At 45.1% G+C, this 25,505-nt stretch overlaps 1 protein-coding gene across 2 annotated transcripts in view; it reads right to left on the reverse strand.

The window, feature by feature from the left end:
* The window catches only part of ZBTB17 (zinc finger and BTB domain containing 17), a 330,328-nt gene that overhangs the window by 215,573 nt on the left and 89,250 nt on the right, over positions 1–25,505 (reverse strand). For both annotated transcript variants that reach the window (XM_086921685.1, XM_086921684.1), the window contains exon 4: positions 5,120–5,302. In XM_086921685.1, coding sequence (XP_086777811.1) covers positions 5,120–5,302 — 183 coding nt within the window. The remainder of the gene's footprint in view (positions 1–5,119; positions 5,303–25,505) is intronic.

The raw sequence follows: 25,505 nt of genomic DNA on the forward strand, positions 1-25,505 counted from the left end.
AAAATACCCCTGTACCCCAAAACCCAGACCCAACCCTAAAACCTAAAAATACCCCTGTACCCAAAACCCAAACCCAGCCCTAAAACCTAAAAATACCCCTGTACCCCAAAACCCAAACCCAGCCCTAAAACCTAAAAATACCCCTGTACCCCAAAACCCAGACCCAACCCTAAAACCTAAAAATACCCCTGTACCCCAAAACCCAAACCTAAAACCTAAAAATACCCCTGTACCCCAAAACCCAAACCCAGCCCTAAAACCTAAAAATACCCCTGCTTCCCAAAACCCAAACCCAACCCTAAAACCTAAAAATACCCCTGTACCCCAAAACCCAATGTTTAAAAAAAAAGATAAACTTACCTATAATAATACTTACGATGTAATGGTATGCGTTGTAATAGTATGTGCGTTGTAGTGTACTGCGATGTAAAGGTATCCGTTGTAAAATGACCTGCGTTGTAATGGTATGCGTTGTAAAAAATCTGTGGTAACAGTTGCATACCCTTCGTCATTGTTTTAAGTTAAGGAACAATTGAAGGTGACTACTTACTTCATGTATATACATACCTGCACATGTATATATACAAACATATACATACAAACATTTCTCTGCAGTTCTCCGCTTTTTTGCATAATTTGTGTCACTCTATGCCTGAAAGGGTATTGGTTTGACATATACATACATGTATACACACATACATATACACACATCCATACATAGTCACACACACATATACCAATGCATATACACAGACATACACACACATATATATATATATATATATATATATATATATATATATATATATATATATAAATATAAACACACATACACATACATATATACACACGAACACATACACACACACATACACAAACATATACATACATCTACATATAAACATGTATACACACATACATACACACATATATACACACGAAATCTAGCACAGATGGGTAGGAACAAAAGAAAGGTGGGTATATTTGCAGGGGAGTAAGAATGATGCTAACTGTTAAGCATATGTACTTCCATCTCTCCCACTGATTTGGTCTGATCATTGGGTGGTTAAATGGCTGATAAAGTTTGAGAAAACCATTACGCATAGACAAACCCCCCCCCCCCCACTCAGCAACCCTCGGGCAGAGATTGGCATAAAATACTGCCAGCTGACCAAGGAGAGGCTAGTACTTCTGATCCATGGCAGCGAGGGGCTAACCTGGAGCAAAGTGTTGAAACTTTTACACACTGGCTAAACTCTGCAGTGGACACAGTAGCACCAATCACTCTTAAACCACAGTAAAACAAACTTCCCAGCCCCAGTACAAAGAAAGTCTCAGGCTAGCAAGGCAGGACTGTCGTAGACAAGAACAAAAATGGGGGACAAAATATAAAGTGGAGGAGAAAAATATTTATAAAACTAAACTAGCAAAGAATAAAGAAGCTACACTTGCAGCAAAGACTACATACTACTTGAGGCATATAAAAGCAGCCGGTAATACAAATAAAATCCTTTTCTCAGTAATAAAAAAGCTGGTAACACCAACAAGCCCAAGTCATGCAGGCATAACTCAAGACTTCTGTGACAAGTTGGCAGGCTTTTTTCAGGAGAAATTTGTTAAGATTTACAATGACTTCACCGCACAAAAAGCAGCCAATCACCAGGAGGAGCATGCCTCAATCGACCAGTTGGGTACAATTAATTTCTCTACTGGGTCTCTCTGCTGCTTTTGATACGGTCAGCCATGAGATCCTGGCTGACCGTATGTGAGGCCTGGGAATTGGGGGCACAGCATTGGAACTCCTGAAATCCTTTTTGGCTAACCGACTACATAATGTGACAATGGGCAATTTCGTCTCCAGGGATCAGCTTTAAGTCCAACGTTGTTCAACCTCTGTACGCCACTTGCTCAATTATCAAAGACTCCCGGCTTTACTTCAGCGTCCTACACAGATGACACCAAAATTGGGGTGTCACTAGCAAACACTGAAAACAACCCAGGCAAAACAACCCGGGCGAGGCCTTCAGCTCAACTGCTTGAAATTGAATGCATCAAAAACTGAGGTTATCTTCGGCAACAAACCCTTTCTTTGGACACCGGACTGGTGGCCTACAGAGCTGGACACACTGCCTAAACCTTCACCTAAAGTATAGAACCTGGGATTCTTGGCAGACAGCTAACTGAAATTCAAGGACCAAGTTAATAAAACTACCTCTGCCTCTTTGTGCTCCCTAAGGGTTATAAAATGTTTTTTTTCTTCTTTTAAATGGAAAATTTCTGCCTCCAGAACTTTTAAAAACAGTAACCATGCCCTTGGTCCTCACAAGGATTGACTACTGCAACAGTCTCTACCTTATTCTTGCATCAGGTCTTTTGAAATTATTACAGATCTTGCAAAACGCTGCTCGCTTCATTTTTAAGATTCCCAAATATGAATCAGCCAAAGATGCCATTGAGAAACTGCATTGGTTGCCCGTCAGACAACGATGTAAGTTCAAAGCACTCTGCCTGGCATATAAATCCCTGCACGGATTCGGGCCAAACCATTTTAAGAGGAAACTTAAATGGTATGTACCAGACAGAGAACTGCGCTAGGTCTCTGCTAGGAACAGGACGGTCCCCCCTATTCAGGAAGGCCATGTGGGAGGGGAAGAGTTTTTTCAGGACTACTGCGATACTCTGGAATGGTCTGCCACTGACTCTAAAAACAGCCCCCTCCCGACTTAGTTTTAGAAAAGCCCTAAAACCTTGGCTCTTCACACAGGACTAGAAGTCATCCTGAACACGTGTGCAATCCGCCGCAAACACTGTCACTGCCGTTAGCCGGACCTCCACAGCACCAAGACACCCCTGGGCATGAGTTGCGCTATTACATTACATTCTGATTATGCTAGCGTAAACTAAAGTCCACCAGGAAAACACTGTTAGGAAAGGAGGTCTGTTTGATGAATTCAATGATCTACTAGGTAAAAACAATTGCTCCTAGCAGAGGTAATGGAATTGTAAGTACTTGCTTGGTCTTTAGGATCTTGCATTGAAGTAGAGCCTTGGTAAACGGCTACTAGCACACTGCTTGTACTGACTATCCAATTCAGTTGAGCAATCTAGTGGTCAGGGGTAAGGAAGAGCACTATCACTGGTTTGGAGGAGATATTAAGGTTTTGTTTAAGAGAGGTAGGACCAGATCGTTGAAAGTGATCAGGAAAAACTGGTGAAGTACAGAGGCAGGAGCCCAAGAACATAAATGGATAATCGCTATGGGAATCCGGTGCAATATCCTGTAATTACCCAATTTTTAGGGCTCCCCAAACAACCCTGAATACTGGAGTATCGAGCATCCTGGAATTAGAGATACCAACAGAATCTGTAATTCTGGCAGTGAGAATACTGCAGAAGTATTTCTGAATTATTTGCGAAGAAGCCTAAAACGTGTGTCCCTCCTGGAATCTAATGCCATAAAAAACAAACACACAGATTTTACAGTGGCTGCATTTACAGCTCTGCAATTAAGGTTGAGAAATAAGTAGTCACAAAATGCAACTTCTCTGATTACACACACATTGGTGGCAATGATCTGCTTAAAAAAGCATCTGCCAACTAGACCGGTTACTGACGATTTTGGTGCGACTTAATCAAGGGGGGAGGGAGGGGGCTTTCCATTCAATTTCTTAAAACAGATGTTTCTATGTGAAGAACTCAAATGGCTAACCAAGAGGTTCACCAACATTACCAGAACGGTGATGCTCTGCTTCATTCATTGGTTTGGTGAATCTGAGTAAAGCCATTTTTGAAAAAACTTAACGTGTAGCTGCCCAGACAGACAGATATCAATGTATTCATTAAGTGAACACTAAAACCTAAGAGGGTAGTTTGCCCTGCTTATCTGTGAATGTAAACTCTCTAGCCTGTTTCAAAAGTTGGCAATGTGGAAAAAGGACTAATTCGCCCATGCCACTACTTTTCCTGGTTTTAATACTGCAAAATTGGCATCCAGCTGCTTTGAATCAACAAACATACATTCATTACTAGTGGGCAAAGGTCAAATGTAATGTTATTACTATAGTAAAGTTCACCCAACCGAAGAATACATTAAATACTGCTTCCATGCATTCCACTTTAAACTAATTTTATAGGGAACATAACTTTGCCAGTTCTCACAAGGACTATGTAATTAGATTGGGCTCTGATTTAATACTTTTGTCTAAAACATTTAAATATAAAAACAAAGCATGGCAACATAACAGGTATATGCAGATATTCAAGATAATATACCATTCATTACCACTGTTGAGAATGAGAAGGGGTATTAGGATACATATAATCATTTCCCTCTTGATGTATGGCCTTTCGCTGCACTAATTAATAGTATTAAATAGCATATTACAATCAGTAAATCTGTATACCTAGTTTATATGTGTATGCATATGTACATTTATTACAAAGTTAGCAACAGCAACTCAGCACTTAAGAAAGATTTGCACATAGAGCAAGCCCTTTCATATTATTCACCAAACGTTCCCTCGGGTACTCAACAAATTTACAGGTGAAATTTCCTATAATCTTGATAGGAGAGGAATGCTTTCTCTAGCATCAAATACATTAGTCACTGTTGCAAAGGGTTTTTCTTTAGTTTTCTTTTTTTGTCAACAATAGTCACAGATATGAGGAAAGTGCAACATTGACAGTTTAGTTCTCAAACACTGCAGCCCAACTCTAAATCAAGCTCCTGTCAAAAGAGATTTACAAAATTAGATATTAGGTTTCCTACTCTGGTATAGTTCACAGATGCAGCTGGACATTAAATATAATTCTCCTATGGTCAATCTTCGTATAAGAATTGGTGTAGACGATTTCAAGCATGCCAAACAGTAGATCTTCTCAAAAGCTTAGCTGCTCTGTGGTTCCTTTACCTTTGTCGATAAATCACCGAAATACATGGACTAAAGTATTTTTTAAGATGTTTGAGCAAGACAAGAGGAATTTCCATACAAGACTAGATCTCACAACATATTAAAATACAGCACCATTTTCAGCACATAGTATTAAATACAAAAAACATTGGCAGCACCACCTTAAAAGAGTAAATTCTACTATTATTTTACATGCACATGTTACTTACCTTTTGATATCTCATTCTTGTTGTCGTCCTCTTTGACAATTTCACCTTGGGGTTGCACTTTAGTAATTATCTCCATCTTTTCTTGTTCTTCCTTAGCAGGAGGTGCTTCATCGACCGGTGCATTTTCACTTGGGATACCTAACCTGGATGTTTCTCTTACTTCCTCGGCTGCGCTCACTTCCCCTACCATGAATATAAAGGCACCAAAAACAAATCAGTCATAAGTCTGTGAAACACAGAATGAGAACACAGTGTAGTAGGGTCAGCATGTTACAAGTGAATGGGGCCTGAAGCAAAAGATCACATACATATATCTAGTATTTGCTGCACAGAATCCGAGATTTGGTTGTACTGCTAGGAAGCTGCTATTACTGACTGCAAGACTCTGTCAGTGGTTGCAATGTGAGATGAGTCAAAGAAGCGCCAGGCTAACATTGGAACGTGTAACCTTTATTCAGGAAGATTTTGGGTAGGAGCAAGAAAGCTTACAATTTCATTACGATCACTCTGATAAAAAGTGGTATAGGGATGGTGAGAAAAATATCTCAAACCAACAAAAAGTATGTGTTAGCAAGAAGACTCAATCCTATTTCTTCACAGTTGGACAGGGTTTCTCAAAACTGTGATTTAAGAATGCAGCAAGAGTATAGGGCTGTGATGAAAAAGTAACTGGGTGGGGACAGATGAAGCAATTAAAAGCTGCCAAGTACATTTATTGAAAGCTAATTAAAAACATTAAATCAAATTAAGATCACTCGCCCGACCTAAAGTACAGAAACTAAAAGGAAATCCGTGCTATTCACAATGTTTTAAAAATAAAACTTTAGAAATGACTTATTCCCCACATTTAAACGTACTTGGCATAATCAGCCCATAAATAGAGTTAGATGCTGGCTGCTATTCATAAATCTTTGGACATTAACAAAAGGGTAATTTAAAATCATGTTTAACAATATATTACCTACAGAGAGAAAACTATATTTGACAATGCCATTCAAAAAGGTACTAATCAGTACACCAGAAACAGACCGGAGTAGCTTTTTTACATGTACGAATTTCTAATTTGTGACAAACCAGTGATCATCATCAACGTCTTCCTGGGATTAACACCAGTCAAAAACACAAAATATGAACAATAATCTCCATGGGATAATTACAGGGGCAGCATCCGCAGATTAGTATTCTTTTTTCCCTATTCTAGAGGAATTTGTAAAAATAAAAGAATCAAAAGCATATATATCCTATTTTTGAATGCCAAAGAACAAACTATTCATGTAAGGTTCCCATTGTGTCTGGTCATATGATTCAGCTACAAAAATACAATCTTTTTTGGACTCAAAGGAACATTGGTCAATCCATTAATGTTTCGTTGACGCAAAGGGAGATCTGCTTATTAAACAAGGAGGTTGATTGAGCAGATTCACAAAATTCAAATGCATTCAGATTCACTAATATTGAATTCAGGGAAAGAACCCACTGATTTTTTTTGCTGTGTAGGCAGATTTTATATTCGGTCCATAAAAAATGTAACATGTCTGCATGCAAGAAATTTTGAAGTACACTTTCTTGAATAGCAGTAAATCAATTACTTTAATTAGAAAATTTCATTTAAGTCGTATCTGTGACTAACAAGTTGAATTTGGAACAGCAAACATTGCTTGAAAGAACTTCCATTGAGCCAAATATAGCCGATTGCCACAACACCAGGAAATGCCTCTAGCCCATATGTCAGCGATGGTAAAAGATTTATCATGGATGACAGTTGGCAATGTTTTAATAGGCATGTTCGTAAAGCACTTAGAAATACATAGAAGGATGCCTTTAACCCCTCCCATGCTCATGACGAGCTGAGCTCGTCATGAGCCACGGCGCTCCGGTGCTCGCGACGAGCTCAGCTCGTCATGGCCCGTGGAACGTTCAGGTGCGGGGAGAATGCCCCACCTGTGCTGAACTTTCCACGGGAGCCAATGCACCTGTGACGAGCTGAGCTCGTCATGAGCACAGGAGCGCCGTGCCTCATGACGAGCTGAGCTCGTCATGAGCATGCGGGTGCTGTGCGCGCCCCCTCCCCCCAGCACAGCGGGGGGGGGAATAACCCCTGCAGCGAAGGGGTTTAGAGCATCTGCCCTAGATTTTATACTTGTCAATTGAACTGTATGCTTTTATGTCAATACCAGAGGTGAGGATTATGCTTAAAATCTTTACTTCGCTTTGATATAAGATTTTAACAGCAGCAAATTTTTTTTTATAAATCTTTTTATTGTTTTCCAACACAAACAACACACATGAGAATGGCTGAGCATGTGTACACACAACAAATTCTCAATATAGGCCAGGAAAAACAAAGCATTAATTCCTACTGCCCAGAAGGATAAATTAACAGGAACCTTCTCAAGTGTCCCGGAGTCACTCACCCGAGGCATTTTAACAGCAGCCATTTTTAATATCATCACAAAAACATTCCCTAAAGTCTTTGGGATATCACAGAAAAAACAATAACCAATCAGAACAAGGCAGTCCCAACATAGTCCATTGTTAGTGTTTATGCTGCCTCTTTTCTTCCCTGCTCAGCAGCCGCAGATAAGTGTGGCTTCCTTCTCTTGCCTTTCTGGTGATTTTCTAATTTGTATTCCTTGTATGGTGGCGCCACTAACCACGCCGTGAGAGCGTTTTTAGTGTGATACCTCTTTTCTTGCAGGTTTGATTAGTTTACCTTTTGTGCTGGTTTTGATTGGGGCAGCCGCGCACCTAAAGCGGCCTCCTCGGCTCTGCAACATACATCGGGCTGTTTCCTCAGAATCAGGAGACGTTCACCGCGAGAGCCGCCTAGAGCCTTTTTCCCTGGTCCTCGGACACAGACCCTCCGGTGCTGTGGGGTCTGTATTAGGTGTTTTACACCTTTCTGAGCACCCATGAGGGTCTGCATTCCACATTATTATCCCACACCCTGCGGAGTCTGTATTGAGCATTACAGGCCAGATTTGCCTCTTCTGGCATAGCGCTGATATGGGATTACATGTGATACACTAAATAATGCCCTCGTGCCCTGTGGGAACAGTAAACAAATTACTAGCAGTGTTGGTATTTTAACAGACACTGTCCCAGGTTTTACCCTTGATAATAGTTGGGTGTTGGGTCGCCGGGGCCATGACCCAGTTTGATAGGGGGTCTCTGATCTATCCCTAATTCACTGGAATTCCCAGTACAACAATTAGACAGCTCCCCTGTCGCCAAATTGCCTCCCTGAAAGTATGTATGTGGAGGAGGAGGCTCTGTCCTTCCTTCCTTGGGACGATGACTTCTATGAGGCTACTGATGCCTCTAAAGACAGGGCGGTTGAGAAGGCTTTTTTCAACATGGAACAACGCCTCTTTAGACAAGTCTTAGATGAGTATGCGAGGTCCTCACGCCCACAGGATACCCCTGAGCAGGTGGCCCCACCCTAAAGAGAAAAAGTCCAGGGGTGGACAGGGACGCCTCTGGGAGCTTTAAATGGGGCTTCCAGGCCATCCAGACAACCCCACCCCCGACCTTGGGGTTTGCGTAGGGGTTTTTGGATGGCCTCCAGCCTACTTCCTCAGACTGGGGGGTGGGTGAGGACTCTCATGGGGACTTTGATAATGAGGCTGGCGACTTGAGACCTTGGCGCCCACGGTCAGTGACTTCTGATCAGCCCACCCTCTGAGGCATTGTCAGATGCTGGACTTGTCCGGCATGGTCTACGTGTACTCATCTGAATGGGCTCCAACTACTAAAGTGGCAAAATATATTGCCGGCCACCTGCATAGGCCCCTTGAAAAGGTGGCACGTGGCTACCTGTGAGCGGAATGTCCCCTGCCCACCTTGGAAGGGAAGGTGACCATTACCCCCGATATAGATGCCAAGATGGCAGTCTTACTGGTCAAGCTCATCAGAGATCCCAAGAAGATATAGTCATCCTGGTGTTCATACCAAAACAAGTTCCCGGACACAGTAATCCCGATGACCCAGATACCGGACATGGCTGAAGAGGCCAAGCCTTTGTCTCTCTGATCTCCCCCGACGTCTTTTTAGGCAGAGGCCAGCATATTTTTGGGGAACGCTAACTGTACCCTTTCCACAAATCAGCGTTACTCGCTGCTCATTAAGGTGGATCCCAAATTGTGGGGCCTGGTGGCTTCAGAGCCGCGGATGGTAGTCTGGGGGGGCCTCTTCAGCTGCCCCTTCATCAAGAAGTTGGGGACATTTGTGGCTACCTGTTTAGCCCTCGATAAGGCCAAGACATCCATCAAGCGGATATTTAACTCCCTAGTTTTCCAAGGGGGTGGTTGAGGCAGGGGCCGCTTGGCCTCTTCTCTTCCCTACTTCACTCCAGGGGACAAGGCGCCAGACATGAGCAGGATCAAGCCCAGTCCCACTTCACGACCTATCCCACCAGAGGGCGATTCCACTGCAGAGGCGGTTTGAGGGGTCAGGCCTCCAACAACGGTGAGTGTTCGTCCTTCTTCCCAACTAAAAGCAGGGGGCCATCTGGCATATTTCTTTCACAGCTTGGGGTCTCTCACGACGGACGCTTGGGTTCTCAAAACCATCCAGGGCTTTCAGACCGAGTTCTATGCGTGGACTCGGTAGTTGGCGAGCCCACAACCAATCTTTTTTTCCCTGTCATAAAACGATCTCACAGACAGAGAGGACAAGGCCCTCCTCAACAAAGGGCCCATTTGCCAGTCTGTGCAGCATCTCAACGGCTTCATAAGCAACATTTTCTTGGTCGAGAAGAGCGACGAGGATCATTAATTACTTGGATGACAATCTCATTAGAAGCTGATGTCCCAAAAAGTTCCTTCTTTCCCCCTCCCAATGTGCTGCGTTTCTGGAGTTTGTGAGACTGTTCAAAGTCCACTCTGAGCCTTCCATCTAGGAAGATGGAGAATATTCAGCATGAACTGAGATAAGCCCTCTCCAGACCTTACATTTCTCTCCGACAGGTAGCACATTTGGTGGATATACTGTTGTCCACTATTCAGGCAATCTTCCTGGGCCCTCTCCACTATCGAGAGTTGCAGCCACCTTAAAGTATATCACTCGTGGAGGGGCCTCACTTACTCCCAGTCAGTGCCCTTGTCAGAGGAGGCAGGAAATTTAATGGTGGCTCTCCCACATGGAGGCCTGAAATAGGAGAGCGACCTTCGGATCTACCCCAGAACTGGTCATCGTATCAGACGCCAGCAGATAAGGCAGAGGCGCTCAATGTGGTGAATTCTCCACAGGAGGAAGCTGGTCACGACATGATCAGAGGGTGCACATCAACTGCCTGGAACTCTTTGCGGGGTCCTCCACGGTTCGATGCTGGGCCAAAGACAAGATTCAATCTTGCATCCTCTTCAAGAAGGACAATGGATCACCGGAGCAGTACATCAACCATCTCAGGGATACCAAGTCAAAAGCCCTGTCAGACTTGGCAATGGATTTTTAGAAGCACTGCCTGGACAATCATGTATCCATCACAGTTGAGTATCTTCCCGGTCAAGCGAATCAAGTGGCTGACTGGCACTCCCACCATCTCCACAACACGAGTCCCTGAAAACTGGACTCCGGGTTTTTCCACGATTTTGAACAGTTGGTGCCCCTTCTCAGTAAACCTGTATGCTTCACGTCTAGAATATCAGGTGGCCCGGTTCTTCAGCAGGAGGCCGGAACCCAGGCGCTGGCGACGGATGGGTTCCTTCAGGATTGGATGCAAGAGAGAGGGGTATGCCTTTCCCCTATTCACAATGATCACGAGGGTTTCTGCCCAAGTGCGGAGACAATTGGAATAGGTGGTTTTGGTGACACCTTTCTGGAGGTTGCAAGTTTGGTTCGCAGTTCTGATGGAACTTTCTTGGGATTCTCTAATCCTTCTCCCACTACTTCTTTTTGATCCGAACCATCTGCCTCACCAACTGGTGCAGTATATACAGAGCCACTTACTTACACGTAGGAAGCCCTCTGTCACCAAAGTAAGATTCAGTGTTATATATATATTGTTGTTTTATTTTAGAACCACAAGTAGGTATAAAAATACTTTCTCAGAATGAGATGTTGCAATAGAACACTTTCAAACAGCAATAGACTTTTAAATGCAATCGGTATAGTTTTTGCAATATGCAACACAAGTTAAACACAATTATAACATTGAGCTCAATGGGGATTTTAAGTAAAATGCAATAAGTTACTTTACGTATGTTTTTCTTACTCAGGGCTGGATCCTGGATTCAGCCCTGGTTCATCTCCTGTAAACAGTTGAAAGAAATCGTTTTTGTTACACAGGCGATTCTTAAGGAATATCTGTAAGTTTTGAAAATCGACAGAAGACATTTTGGTCAAAACCAAGCAATGTTATCCATTGGAAGGAAATCGAGGTATCGGAAAATAACAGTTGTAATTACTTTTTAAGGTCAGTGCTGGGCACAAAGATCCAGCACAGGGATCTCTCCTGGTAACAGGTGAGTAATTTTGTTTTCATTGATCGGATGATTTTTAAGGAATATTTCAGAGTTGCAAAACTCGACACTTAGAAGAATTTCCAAGTGGAAACCAGCCAATGTTACCCTATGGAGAAAAAGTGTGTTATCGGCTTTCAGGTAAGTACTCGACTGGCAGAGTTAAGGTTCTGGTGGTAGACTCAGGGGTCTCTCAGGGTCAGGTAGGTACAGTCGTTACACCCTCAGCGGCACAGGGGCAGCCGGGTGCAGAGTGATTAGGCCCAATGTTAGCCTATGGCGGGTATGGGGCCTTTGGTTGGTGGCTGCTAGCAGGCAGGCCACGCAGCTGTGGGAGTTGAGCTCCTGGTCACTTACACAGGGCAAGTGGGGAAGTAGGATAGGACAGATGCTGCACTTCCAGTGGCACTCGGCGGCTGGGTGCAGGGTGCTTTTGGGCAGTGGGGCGCCCAATGTATTTTAATGTGAAAGCTGCAAGACGAACAAAGGCTGCAAATTCGGGGAGGGAGATCGTTCAAGTGCGACCACCACTTCGAGAGGTAAGTTAGGAAGCTGTAGGTTAGGTAGCCACCCAGAAGTTGGGCACAGGGTTCCATGGGGCGCCGCGTGCAGGGGTGTCTTTTGGGGTTGGGAAATCTTACCCTCAGCTGGTTGTGGTTGGAGGGGTCCCTGGTTGTGAGGCTGCAGGCGCCGTCAGGAGCGTGGAGGAGGGTCCTTGGGTGCTGGATTCGTGTTCACAGTCGCCGGGGGGATGTTCTTGTGGTCTTGGTTCACTCAGGGACAGGCCGGGCTCGGCGGTGCAGAGTATGCTGGATTCGGGGGTCCTGGCTGGCACCAGGGGTTGTTGCTGTTTGAGCAGAACCACTGCTCGTGGGAGTCCCAGTCTATAGATGAGCAAGGCAGTCAGGTCCTCCGGGGTTTCCGAGGTTGCGGACCACAGGAGACGCCGGGATGTAGCAGGAGCAGGTTTGAGGGTCTTCAGGCCTGCAGGGCTGGGGCCAAGTCAGTTGGCGTCGTCCTCTTGTTAGCAGCTGCACGGCAGGTCTACTTTCTTCTTGTTCTTCTTGTTTCGGAATCGGGATCTGAGGAAGGAAGGTTCAGGGTGTCCCCAAATACTAAATTTAGGGGTGTTACAGGTCGGGCAAGGACAGGGACCAATGGGTCCCTTTCCTGGGGTGAGTACACCCCCTATCCTGCCACTCTCTAGTGGGTGGGGGGCAGGAGCCTACCTCCGATTGGGTAGGGCTCCCCATCTTCAAGATGGCGAAAGCCCGGAGTTGTGCTTTCCCTCGCCTCCCCCACCTGAGGGGTGGGGTTGGCAGAGGCTGGCACACTCTCTTTCCTTCCCTTGCTTTTCCCGCCTGTCTTCCCGCCAGAGTGGGGGTCAGTTGCAGAGTACAGCAAGTGGCATGGAGAAGCTCACAAAGGCTGCATGCCTTTGAAGCTCCCCCTGCCCTTCCTGGGGGAGGAGGCCCAGCACCTTGCCCCAGGATGTGCATTGTTGCACAACGAGAGCGGATGGCTCTCTACCCAGGGGTCCAGCAACATGTCTGCTGGGTGGCAGCCTAAGCAGCCTCTCAGTCAGGACGCTGGTTGTGAGTTAGTTTCAGGGGGCAACTCTGTCGTGCATTTTACATTAAATCCCACACTGGCATCGGTGTGGATTTAATGTGCTGAGAAGTTTGATACCAAACTTATCAGTCTTCATTGCAGCCATCATGGTGCTGTGGAGTTTGTGATGACGACCTCCCAGCGCCACATACTCTTAATGGCAGGAATGGACCTGGGAACTGTAGGGGTACAGGGTGCATGCCCTTGCACCCACACCACTAGCATAGGGCACCCAGCTAGAGGGGTGACTGAGGTATGCCATGGCAGTGTGTTGTGAGCATGGCACACAGGGATGTGTGCCATGTCGACCTTGTGGTTTGTTCTGCACCAAGACACTAGGCCTTCAAAGGCAGTGTGTGTGTGTGTGTAAGGGAACAGGGCCTCTAAGGGTGGCACAATAAATGCTGCAGCCCTAAGGGGCCTTCTGTGGTCACAGTGCCCTGGGTACCTAGGGTACCATTTACCAAGGGCTGACATGTGGCCAGAGATGCCAATTGGATTTAGGTTTCAATACAGTTTTAGGGAAGGAACACATGCCCTGGGCACCGGATTGGCAGGAGCCCAGGGCACACTTAGTCAATCAGCACATCAGCAATTCATCAGTACATCAGCAATTCAGCAAAAAGTGGAGGCATACCATGCAAGAAAGATGGCACTTTCTCACACTAAGCCTCTTGGCATGGCGGATTACAGGCAATGGTGGAAAATCCCAGGCCTTTGGAGACAGGCTGAGATCCTCTTGTCCAAGGCCTGGGCATACAGCACTGTCAAGAGGTATAGATCGGCGTACACAAGATGGATGGGTTGGTGTATGCAACAAGACTTGGTATTCCTCTCTCTGGGACGTTAATCAAATCCTCAACTTGTTACTCTCTTCAGAACCTAAAAGGTTACTTTCACTGGAAGAACTTTCTGCCAAACTGCCATGTTGTTGAGCCTGGTATCTTGTTGTGCGGTTTCCAACATTCGGGCCTGATGTGACAGGTAGAGTATTTGCCTCACTTGAGGTTTCCTTCACGGTCAGCAGACGGACTAAGTCCCGCACTTGGATTATTTCAAATACAGCATTTGTTCATTTCTCTAAACTGTGTGAAGTGCAGTGTTTGAAAGCATATGAGGAAATCACAGAGGAACTCTATCCTCCCGGTGAGAGAGAACTCCTGGTTGCTCTGTGGAAGCCTTTTAGAGAGGTATCTTCTCTCACAATCGTCCGATGGGTGTTTTTTTTAGGTTATGCAAGAAGCAGGTATAAATGTGGGGGTGTATAGGGCGCACTCAGCAAGAGAGGCAATGGCCTCCAAGGATTTTCACCTGGGTGCCTGACTGGAGGACATCATGAATGCAGCGTATTGGTCTTCGGTTTCCACCTTTAAGAGGTTTTCATTTCAAGCCGGTGGTGGAAATGAAACAATTGGTGGTAAGCAAGCTTTAAACTAGCATACTCCTAATCCTCAGCTCCAGTTCGGACATAGAATGAAAAATTTCCTAGCTATCATAATGGAAAGTTTCAATTCTTTTTAAGTACGCGAGGTGAGGATTAATTATCACACCCAGAGAGAAGGCCTCTATTTATTTCCTCCACTTTATCAGTAACGAATTGTTTTTTCGAACATGTCTATATGAATTGCCTATGTTTGATCTAACTCTTTCTAGCTTGTACTGATATGATTTAATTGTTCTCGAGGGCGACTCAGTTCCAATTATCTATTGGTTCCTACTATAATAGGAAAGGACTGTTCCAAACAGGATTCGTGAGCAACAGAGGCAACGTGATTCATTAAAAAAAAAAGCAGCAGCATAAACACTAGCAATAGACTATGTTCGGATTACCTTGTTCCGATTGGTTGTTTTTTCTGTGATATCCCAAACACTTCTGGGAATGTTCGTTTTGTGATGATATGATTTTAACAAGCATTTGCAATGAAATAGGTCTCGCATTTACATGAGTTTGAGCTATTGGCATTGTAAATGACAATACGTTTTATTTAGGTTTTGGTTTTTAAAACGTAAATAAAAGGCATTGGCATTTAAAATGCCAATAGCTTAAACTCTCGCAAATGCGAGACCTATTGCATTCCAGAAGGCATCGCTGAGTTGCACCCTCTCCCTCCCATGTCCTGGAAGAGATTCCCATTTGCTAAGAGTTAAATAAACAAATCAGTGGTCACAACTGCCCACGGGAGACCCTACTGCAGTAAGAGAAACTCATTAAAGAAAATAGTGCTTATAGACTAATTAACTGGGGTGGCAGAGTGGGCTAAAGAACGGGGATGGATTAAACCCAGATCTGTTGACTGGGTGTGAGTGTTTGATTGGTTCAGATGCTCCGTTCATCACCACCCCCTTTTGTACCGCTTTGTTCGCCATAAGTTTGGCAGGGTATGCTCAGACGAGAGTCCCTTGCTCACTTTGCCACTGGATTCAAGCAAGCCTGGCTGAAGACGGCTGTAATGCCAGAAACCGGTCCTAGGAAGCTTGATTCCGGTCCAGGGAAGGCATGGCTTGGCAGTTCGGCTGGACTGTTCCCATGAGGCACAGGGTCAGACTGATTTGTATATGGCCATGTCTGAACTGGGGTGGCAGAGTGGGCTAAAGAACGGTGATGGATTAAAGGCAGATCTGTTGACTGGGTGCGAGTGTTTGATTGGTTCAGATGCTCCGTCCATCACCACCCCCTTTCTACCGCTACAGACTAAATAAGACATACTGTGTAACAACCTTGGTAAAAGGGACAGTCCTCATGGGAAGTTACAAATTAAGACAAAGCGGTACTAAAGAGGGACTAAGAAGCCTAATACCGAATCAGAAGTCAGGTTTATTAAGGACAATGACACAAGCAAATGACAAATATGGGTGGAGAGTGGGCGGGGCTTCAAGTACATACAGCATGGCTAGCAGAGCAGCGCATGCACTGCCCAGGCTCGACCTAAAAACGGCTGCTGTTGAAATTTTATGTTAAAGCCAAGTAAAGATTTTAAGCATAATCCTTGCCTACGTGTCTGTAATAGAATTGAAATTGATAGCGAGGACATGTTTCATTTCTGATATTTGTATGTGGAGGCACAATGAATTTCCTCGTGCTAAAACATCACAATCAAATATTCAGGAATTTGGATTCTGTCGCCTATTATCAAATACCAATATTTTTGCTATATGATCGTTAATCACCAAGTCAATGTCAGAACAATACTGGCCAAGGGCTGAACTACTGTCTCGAAGTTTCAATTTTGTACATTCCAGCAACCTAGTATCATCTGCATATTGTATTTTATTTATGGAAGTGTCACTTAAAATGGGGGGCGGGGGGCATGCTCTTTGTAGAGTTACAGTATTACCAAATTCTTCCAAAAACAGATTAAACAGGTGTGCAAAAATACACTGCGGTTTTAAACTTCTATTCATTTAAATTATTTTCAAAAGGCTGGATACGTCCTCCAATATATTTAGGGCCTGTGTGTGTATACATTTTGGATAGTTGTTTTTGTTTTGTTTATTTTAGTATTGGACTATTCATGTTATCCAAAGTTGATTCCTATTGATGCTGTCAAAGACTTAACTAAAATCTTTAAAACATGCTTTTAACCAATGGAAGCCAACACACCGAGTAATTGATCAACACATAGGGCAAATATATTATCAGTTGAGCCATTTTAGGTGGAAAACCTGTCTGGAACCAAGGGAGCAATTTTTGTACATTTACCAAGTTTCACAAATTGTCTAACAATAAAGAAGTATAGAATTCTCCTTCACATCCCGAAGGGTAATACATTTATGAATCCAGACTGGTTTTACTACAACTTTTGAAAATGGGGTGCAAAATGATGCCATTTCAAGAAAATGGAATGGTGTTAAAAAAAACATTAATTAAAACAATGAGTAAATGCTAGCTATCCTTATCAATGGATTATTTGTAAATGGCACTATATATTCCATTAGGGATCGTGGCAGCATTTGGGTTTCTTGATATTATTTTCCCTTACTGCAAATCTAGATTGCCTAAAGAGGAATCATGAATTAAAAGCCATAGGTTCGGACAGGTCCAGCAGCAAACAAACCTAAGGGAATACTCCAGGGTGGTGGAATCAGACTATGTATAATTTAGTAGCATATTTCACCAGAATTCCAGGGAAATTGAAATAAGACCATGAATATCAGATTTATTTTATATACAAATTCCAAAAACGTCCAACAATCCGTCTGAATACATTTATGAAGCATGTAAATACACTGATACTAGTGATATTTCGGATTTGCTTCCCAGACTGATTTCTTATAGTCTGTACGAAGAGCTTTGAGTGAAAGCCTGTTCTAATCATCCTGGAAAATATACCATTTTATAATACAATCTATACCTTTTTCTGCGCTCCTAATGCAGATGCTTACCAAGATGAGCTAGGCGGTTTATTCGCTGCAACCTTATGAAGATTGCTGCAGGACAGAAAGAATCCAGCAATGATGAAGTAATACGTTTTTCACCCTGTGGAATGATTATGATGCAGAGATAAAACTACGCTGAATAGGTCTGAGGCAGTAATATGCATCCATAAACCTAACTTCATTCAGTCTTTGGTGGGTACCACTGTTTCCACATATAGGTCTCTTGTAAAAAGGTACCAGCTGTACAAGGGCCTTGTGGCCAAAAAGGTTCTCTAAGGGCTGCAGCATGTATTGTGCCACCCTAAGAGACCCTTCACCAAACACATTCATACTGCCACTGCAGCCTGTGTGTGTTAAACAGCTAAAAGTGAAGTGTCGATCTGGCACACATCCTGGTGTGCCAGGCCTTCCAACACTGCAAGATGCATATGTAAGTCACCCCTACAGCAGGCCTTACAGCCCTAAGGCAGGGTGTCCTATACCTCAAGGGAGGACATAGCGGCATGAGCAGATATGGCTCTATAGTGTCTAAGTCCATTCTTAGACATTATAAGTGCACAGTGAAGCTATACTGAGTCCATGGGCTGGGAGCTTGTTACTACGAGTTCCACAGCTCTTTGAAGGCTTTACCGAATTTTTAGATGTTTGGTTCCAGACATCTCCGATCAATGAACCCACACTGAAGCCAGTGTTGGATTAATTAATAAATGCACTCAGAGGGCACCTCAGAGGTGCCCCTGAAAACCTACCAACCCACTAATGTGTGCCTGACTGGTCTGCACCAGCCTGCCACCTCTAGACATGTTTCGGACCACCTGAGGTGGGAGCCTTTTGCTCTTGAGGGTCAGAAACAAAACCTATTCTGGGTGGAAGTGCTTTACACCTAACCCCAAGCAGGAACAGCATTGAAAGATGATGAGCCTCAAAGGTTTCCTGTCCTTTGTTATGCTGACCAGAGCCTCTGCAGCAAGTGGAGATGCCTACCCCCTGACCAAGCCCCATTTCTGGCAGCAAGGTCCGCAGGAAAATGAGTACGCCAGAGAGGTGTGTCCCCTCACAGCCAGGACCACCCCTAAGGTGCCCTGACCCCGCTCTTGTTAGAATGCTTCCTATTGTTTTTGAGGTCTCTAGCCAATAGGGTTAGGGATATGCTCTCTCCCCAGAGGGAGTGGACTTGGGTACCCTAAAGGTAAGTAGCCCATTGGCTACTGCCTTCTGACTCCTGTAACGCCCATAGAATTTTTGATTTAGGAGCACCACTGAACCTTAATCTTCAGATTACTGACGACCTACAAAGAAGAAGAACGAAGAAGAGCCGTGCAGCAGCGAAGACTAACGACCCCAACTGACTTGGCCCCAGCCCTACTGGCCTGTCTGCAGCCCTCAAAGACCCCACTACAAAGAGCAAGTCGTCCCGCAGCCCATCGACCTCCAAAACCCTGGGAGGACAGACTGTCTTCAAAAAAGACTCCTGTGGAACTGTGAAGCGTACCACTTCTGCACCCGACGCCCACTGACCGAGTCCAAGTGGCCCACCGGTCTAGAATAGGTTCTTCAGCGATCCTGAGCAAGAGTCCCTCATGGGTTGACCCCTGCCAGACTCCACGTCATCGGCTGCAGAATCGGCATAGTGACCACCCTGCCCCCACCAACAAACCGCAGTGGTAAGCTGACTTCTGATGCCAAAGGATACCCCTGCACCCGGAGCCCCTGGGCCTTGGTGAGGTCTACCAACAGTGTCCCGGCGCTCCAGCACATCCCAACTTAGCTGTGCAGCTGCAGGTTTCTTTCATCCAGCCTCCTGGCCTGAGCCTGCAGCCTTTTTCCGATTTCAAGATTCTCTATTTGTTTGCATTGGGAGCCTGACGCTGTGTTGGCACTATGCACCCAGTCGCCCCTGTGCCGGTGAGGCTGTAGGTTTGGTGCAGCCTTGTGGCCGGACGTGCTTACCTCAACCAACAGAGACTGGGTTAGCAAACCATTTTACTTACCTGTAAGCAGTACCACTTTGATTGCCCCCTTTCTCTATTGGATAACATTGCCAACAGATCCAGAGTTTGATCTCTGCACCTGGTCGCCCCTGTGCCGCTGGTGGTGCAGTGAGGTCACTTACCAGAACCTTGCCTAGTTCCGATTAGTCTTCTAAAAGCTCAAAATCATAAATCATTTACTTACCTGCATATTGCTGATTGTGGTCTCCTCACAATGGAGAACATTGTATTGACTGAAAAATGAACTAAGTGTCCACTTTTTACATTGAAAACAGTAATTTTGCAAAACATTTTACTGCAACAAAGTAACTTTGGTCCATGAAATAAATATACAAAAGGTGATATTTTTACAAACCATTGGTCTAGTATTTAGAGTTTCAAGGTGAGGATAATGCGGACTCTGGTCCATGTTTTTTATATTGTTTGGCAATGGTAAACATAGATGCAATATAAATATGCCTACCGCATTTACAATTTTGTGTACAAGTGTTGCACAATATGAAGTTAAGGCACTAAGTAGTCGGAATTTGTCAATGTGGCTGTTTCAAAGTTGAGAGTCCAATATGTGTTCCAATATTTTGACATAGAGGGATGGTTGAAAGGCTGATGTTGCTAAATTTGACCTCCAAGTATGATCTGAACACTCAAATTATGGTCTTGGACCTTATGTCAAGAAGCCATTCCATGGTCTATGAGACGCATGGTTTGAGGGTTATCCTCTCTTGAGCGCAGAGGGAAGTGACCAGCTGCTACAGATTTAGTTTACAGTTTGGAGTCAATCAATTGTGATTAACATTTAGACGTAGTTTAAGTGTTTATATTTTTTAATATGCTGATGTGTGCATGGCCACAGAGTGATGACATTGTATAATGTTTAATATATGCCAATAAAGACAAATTGACACATCTTTTTTATTTGTGAAGACTAGTGTAAACATTTAAGACAAAAAGAAATATTGAGTAGACAAATAAAATTTAGATTATAAAAGCTGCTAGATATACGGGGGGCTAGTGAGACTCCCTTAGGGCACAAGCGAAAGACCTTTCCAGGTGATCAGAAAAGGTTGCAAAAGTATTGCAAGGAATGGTTTAAAGCTACTCGGAGATATATGCATCTTTGGCCAAAGGAAGGGACATTTGATGAAAAAATATTAGAACATATTGTTACGCACCTTAAAAGTAGATATGAAGGAGTTAAATTACAGAAGGGAGAAGCTGTATTGTGGCAAGTCTTTTGTGAAAAGTGTAAGGATTCCCCAAATGCAGATGCATCTAGCATCTCCATCTGACCCTATAAATACTTCTCCCAAGGTATGGAAAAAGTTAATTTGAACAGTGGAACCCTTAAAGCCACAGCACCTAATCTACTATCCCTCTATTGTTTTAACCCCTTTATACTTGCTGGGGTCTGTGTGCACACTGAAACGCACCCACTGTCACTGTGCAAATCCCAACGGGAACATAACAATTTAAAACACAAGCAAAGTTGCACCACCAGTCAATTTTAACAAGGAAAAAAAGTCCTCGAGTCTGTGTCCAAGACGTATAATCTTCAAAGTTTTCCCTTTTTTTTTTTTTTTTTAAAGTACCTGGTATTTTGCTCTTGGCGCAGCTACAGGAGGCAGCAGTGGGATTTCAGAATCCTAAGGTTGATACCCCTTCACAATCTCCGAAGGGATCCTCTAGAGTTGTCCCCCAGATGTCAAAACCGAGACGTAAGTAAGGGTGGGGAACTCAGTTTTCAGGACAATTAGAAGCACAGTTTACACTACATTTCGATTTAGCCTCTCCCAAGGTGGATATGGGTAACGATTAAGGTCCAGGAGACAGTGAGGATCAGTCACCTGTTTCATCAGCAACATTGCACTTGTTACAGAAGTGAGATGTAGCAGAAAGGGTAGTTATGAGCCGACGTCTTCTCCACAGCGGAGAGATGTAGATGATGCTAGATGTAATGACTATGTAGACAGGGCTGTTAGTATTACGCGATGACCAGTATCTCAAACAATTTCCAAGCAGCGACCCCGGGGGAGACAGGAGCCTAGCCTGCTCCCACTGTCACTTACACCGCGGCCTGCTCCTCCTCAGGCTTCCACCCGTCCACTCCCTTTCCTTCCTCTACATTCCTTTTCACACCCACTCAACCCCCTCTCCCCTCCTCCGAATACCGCTGCCAACCCTTTCTCCACAAAGCTGATTCTACCCCTTTCTGCCCCCTTTCTTGCCGCGGGGGAACCTCCTTTCCTCCACACTCACAGAAGGGGATGCTCATGAAGACCCTTAATATTTTATACCCGAACAAGTGACATTAAAAAAAAAAAAACATTTAAAACTGTTTACTGCGTCTATTCCCTTTTTACATTAAGTCCCCTCCGCATCTTATCCTTCCTGGTTCAACACTGTCCGCACTTACACCAGGTTAGCCTGCCCCTTCGTACATGTTTAGCCAGTCCCTGCACTCTTTCATGTTAATGAATTTTTCATCACACTCGCTATACGTGTCCAGGGAATCCTAAGAATGTTTAAATTGCTATCCAAGCACCCCTTCCTGTGAGTCTGCAGGAATCGCCGCACAGACACAGGTGCCAGCCCACACCAGCCCTCTCATCAGAACTTGCACATCCCTGGCTGTCCTCTGGAACCCAACCACCACGGCATATAAGCAATGCTTAGACACGCGTGTTTCACAAGACAACATCAACTTAACATGATCTAAAGGAGCAAGAATGGCATTGTGCGCCAACATCACAGTCCCTTTCGGACTACATAGCTGCCAAAATAGGAAAGACATGTACTAGTGGCATTTTAATAATGCATTCACACCCCACGTACATCGCGATCTGTTGAGACCCCACCCACGGAATCAACTAGTGCATTCTTACAAGCATCGGTACACCATGCCTTCCATGGAAACCCCCATCAAGAAGCACTCGCTCGCGAGCTAGTGGAAATAAACATGCACTCGATTACTTGCACAAAACCATAACAGGTACTTATAGGTGGCACCTCTCCGCAATAGGTATTTTTGCAATAGTGTGGTTCTTTCACAAACACACAAGCTTTCACCAGTTAGCTATAGATCTGCTTTGTAGCCCGCTTCAACTAATCCACACAAAACATAACAAGGTGACACAGGTGATGTGCATGCAGGCTCAGAGGCGAGGAAGCGGCGCTGGCAGAGATAGGCGGGATCAGTGCGGGAACCTAGCAGCGAATAGTCACCTTTCTGAATGACGGTCCCCCAGGCTAATAAGAACGCTGGGTAAGCGCGCGAGCTGGCTGACGTAACAACCAGCGTGGTAGGCTGTACCTTTACTTACCACCTTGGCAGAAGGCGAGGGAGAGTGTAATAGTTTCACCAGAGTGCAAGCACTGTATAGGAGATGATTCGGATACTGTGTTCCATAAGGCTGGAGTAAGAAATGTTACCCTCACAGAGACTAGGTATGATGGTTCCCCATTCAACTTAGTCTGGACAGTAGTCTGGGATCAGCTAAGTAAGATGCATCCTGACAGGCTAGACGTTGGGTCTCTCATGGCTCAATCAATGCAGCCAAATGAGGACCCCGTTCAGTTTCTCAGCACAATGAAAGAAAAAATGGCCACAAGAAGTAGGTCAGGGTTGAGAAGTAACAGGGGGAAATGCTGTATTGTTCTATAATATAGTGAAGAAGGGTTTAGCCTCTAATGTGCAGGATATTCTGGACAATATAGTGGCATTGGAAGCCAAACCCTGGACAGAGATACAGGCACTTATAATTTTTTTTGTAAAAAAAAAAAAGAAGCAGGAGAAAGATGAACAAGCAGGAGGTGCCAGAGAAAGCAGCAGTCAAGTTGGTGCAGCGGAGGTTGGTAAAGAAGGAGCAATGGAAGGGGCTGTAGCAGCAGCCACCACTCAGATGACTGCAATGTCTGCGGGATTGGTCCCAGGGACCATCCAACAACAGTACCCTCAACAGCAGGATAGTGTAAGGGCACAAGGAAAAAGCAGAGGAAGGAGATATAGGTGAATTTGTCCAAGCCCTTTTTAGACATATCCTAGGCCTGGAACACACTACTGAGGTCCAGATCGACAGGGTACATCGGGTTGGCCTGCCCCGCCGGAATGCCGCGCCACCACCAGATATCCTTGCTTGTGTTCACAATTTCCAACTAAAAGAGATATCCAACGTAAAGCCAGAGACATGCAACCTCTACAATTCCGCGGCCTCACCCAACTGCTCTTTCAGGACCTTTCTACGGTCACACTGCTCAAAAGACGAGAATTTCGGCCCATCACTCAGCACCTGAGGGTAAAAGAGATCCCCTATGCGTGGGGCCACCCCTTCTGCATAATTTTTAAATTCAAAGGGAAACTATCCCAATTGAGATCTTTGCAAGAAGCCTCCGACCTTTGGGGTCTTCTTCCTCCGGCACCGCCGCGTTAGCAAAAAGCATTTACCTCCAGTAACAACAGACCAGGCTGTTGGCAGATCGCTTGCAAGTCCTCTTCACCGCCCCATGGTCCGGACGCAGCAGCACGGGCGAAAGAGAGGGAAAACGTCCTAGCCTCACTGGCCGGCAGCCCTGCAAATTCATCTCTAGCTGGCACTCTTGCCTAGCTCAAGCACAGAATTCTCAACTCCGAAGGGCTGGAGGTCCATCACCCTTTAGTCTTAACGGACCTGAATCGTCACCACACCCCCGAACTGTGTTACCTTGACGGACATGTGTCATCCCCGCTCTGTTGCGGTTTTTCCCCTTATGGTACTGAAGCTGGCCGGTCCAGGATCGGTCTTGCAATGCTTTTGCAACTCTTGTTCTTGGGGTTGTTTTTTCTTCTCCGGGATAGGGTGGGTTCTCTCCTCAGAGAGTCCTTTTATCAGTCCAATGCACAGCAGCCGCGCGCACCTGCCCATCTTCACCCATAATGTCCTCTCTGCCCTCTTTCTACCACGGGGCAGCGCGTGTTCCCACGGAGTTCACCCTACCCCTTCCTTCCCATCTGGATCTTAAAATAGTCAGTCTTAATAACCCAGTTAAGCGGAGGGCCGTCTTACCCTTAGTGGGAAATTTGGGGGCGGGGGGGGGGGGGGGGGGGGAGAGATCCGCCTCATCCATGAGACCCACCTATTACAAACGGATACCCACCGTATGCGTCACAGTCACTTTCCTCACCAGTTCTGGTCCTCTGCAAACTGCAAACGGGGAGGGGTGGCCATCCTAGTGGCCAAGCATTTTAAGGGTTCAGTAGTCGGGTCAGTTGCGGAGATTAAAGGGCGCCTTTTAGCGCTGCGACTCCACCTAGGTACCTCTTCCTGCACTATTGCTTCCATCTACTCCCCTAATGATCGCCCAGAGAAGTTCTTATCAGAGGCATGCCCTGAGGTGTTGCATTCTCCTGACCCTATGGTGGTAGTGGGGGCGACCTTAATCTCGTGATGAACGGGGGACGGGATCGTTCTGGTTCCCGCACGGGGGGCGCAGGAGCTTTATCAGCGAAAGGGGGGGATTGGCTGCGTGAAGCGGGGATTAAGAATGCCTGGCGCTGCCTACACACAGACGAGAAGGATTTTTCATATTACTCAGCCGCACACAAGACATATGCCTGTCTTGACCACTTGTTGTCCCCCCAGCTGCCTGGGTCTTGGTTACTGAGTCTACCATTGAAGCAATACCCTGTACCTGCTTTGGTCCCCAGAGGTAGTTGCTGACATCAGGCGATGTATTACTGACTATATAGCATCTAACAATGGGAACACACCACTCTCCTCGGTATGGGAGGCGCTTAAGCTAGTAGCGCGAGGAGCGCTCATTGTTAAGGCCGCCTATGAGAATAAGACCAGATGGTAGAAACGCGCAGAGCTAGAGGCTACTGTTAAAGAATTAGAGACCATACATAAGTGCACAGGTGCTCCCCGAATATGGCGGTAGCTGGAAAAAGAGCGCCTTCAGCTCCGTCGTCTT

The sequence above is a fragment of the Lissotriton vulgaris genome, chromosome 5 (assembly GCF_964263255.1).
Source record: "Lissotriton vulgaris chromosome 5, aLisVul1.2, whole genome shotgun sequence".
NCBI classification, from domain to species: Eukaryota; Metazoa; Chordata; class Amphibia; order Caudata; family Salamandridae; genus Lissotriton; species Lissotriton vulgaris.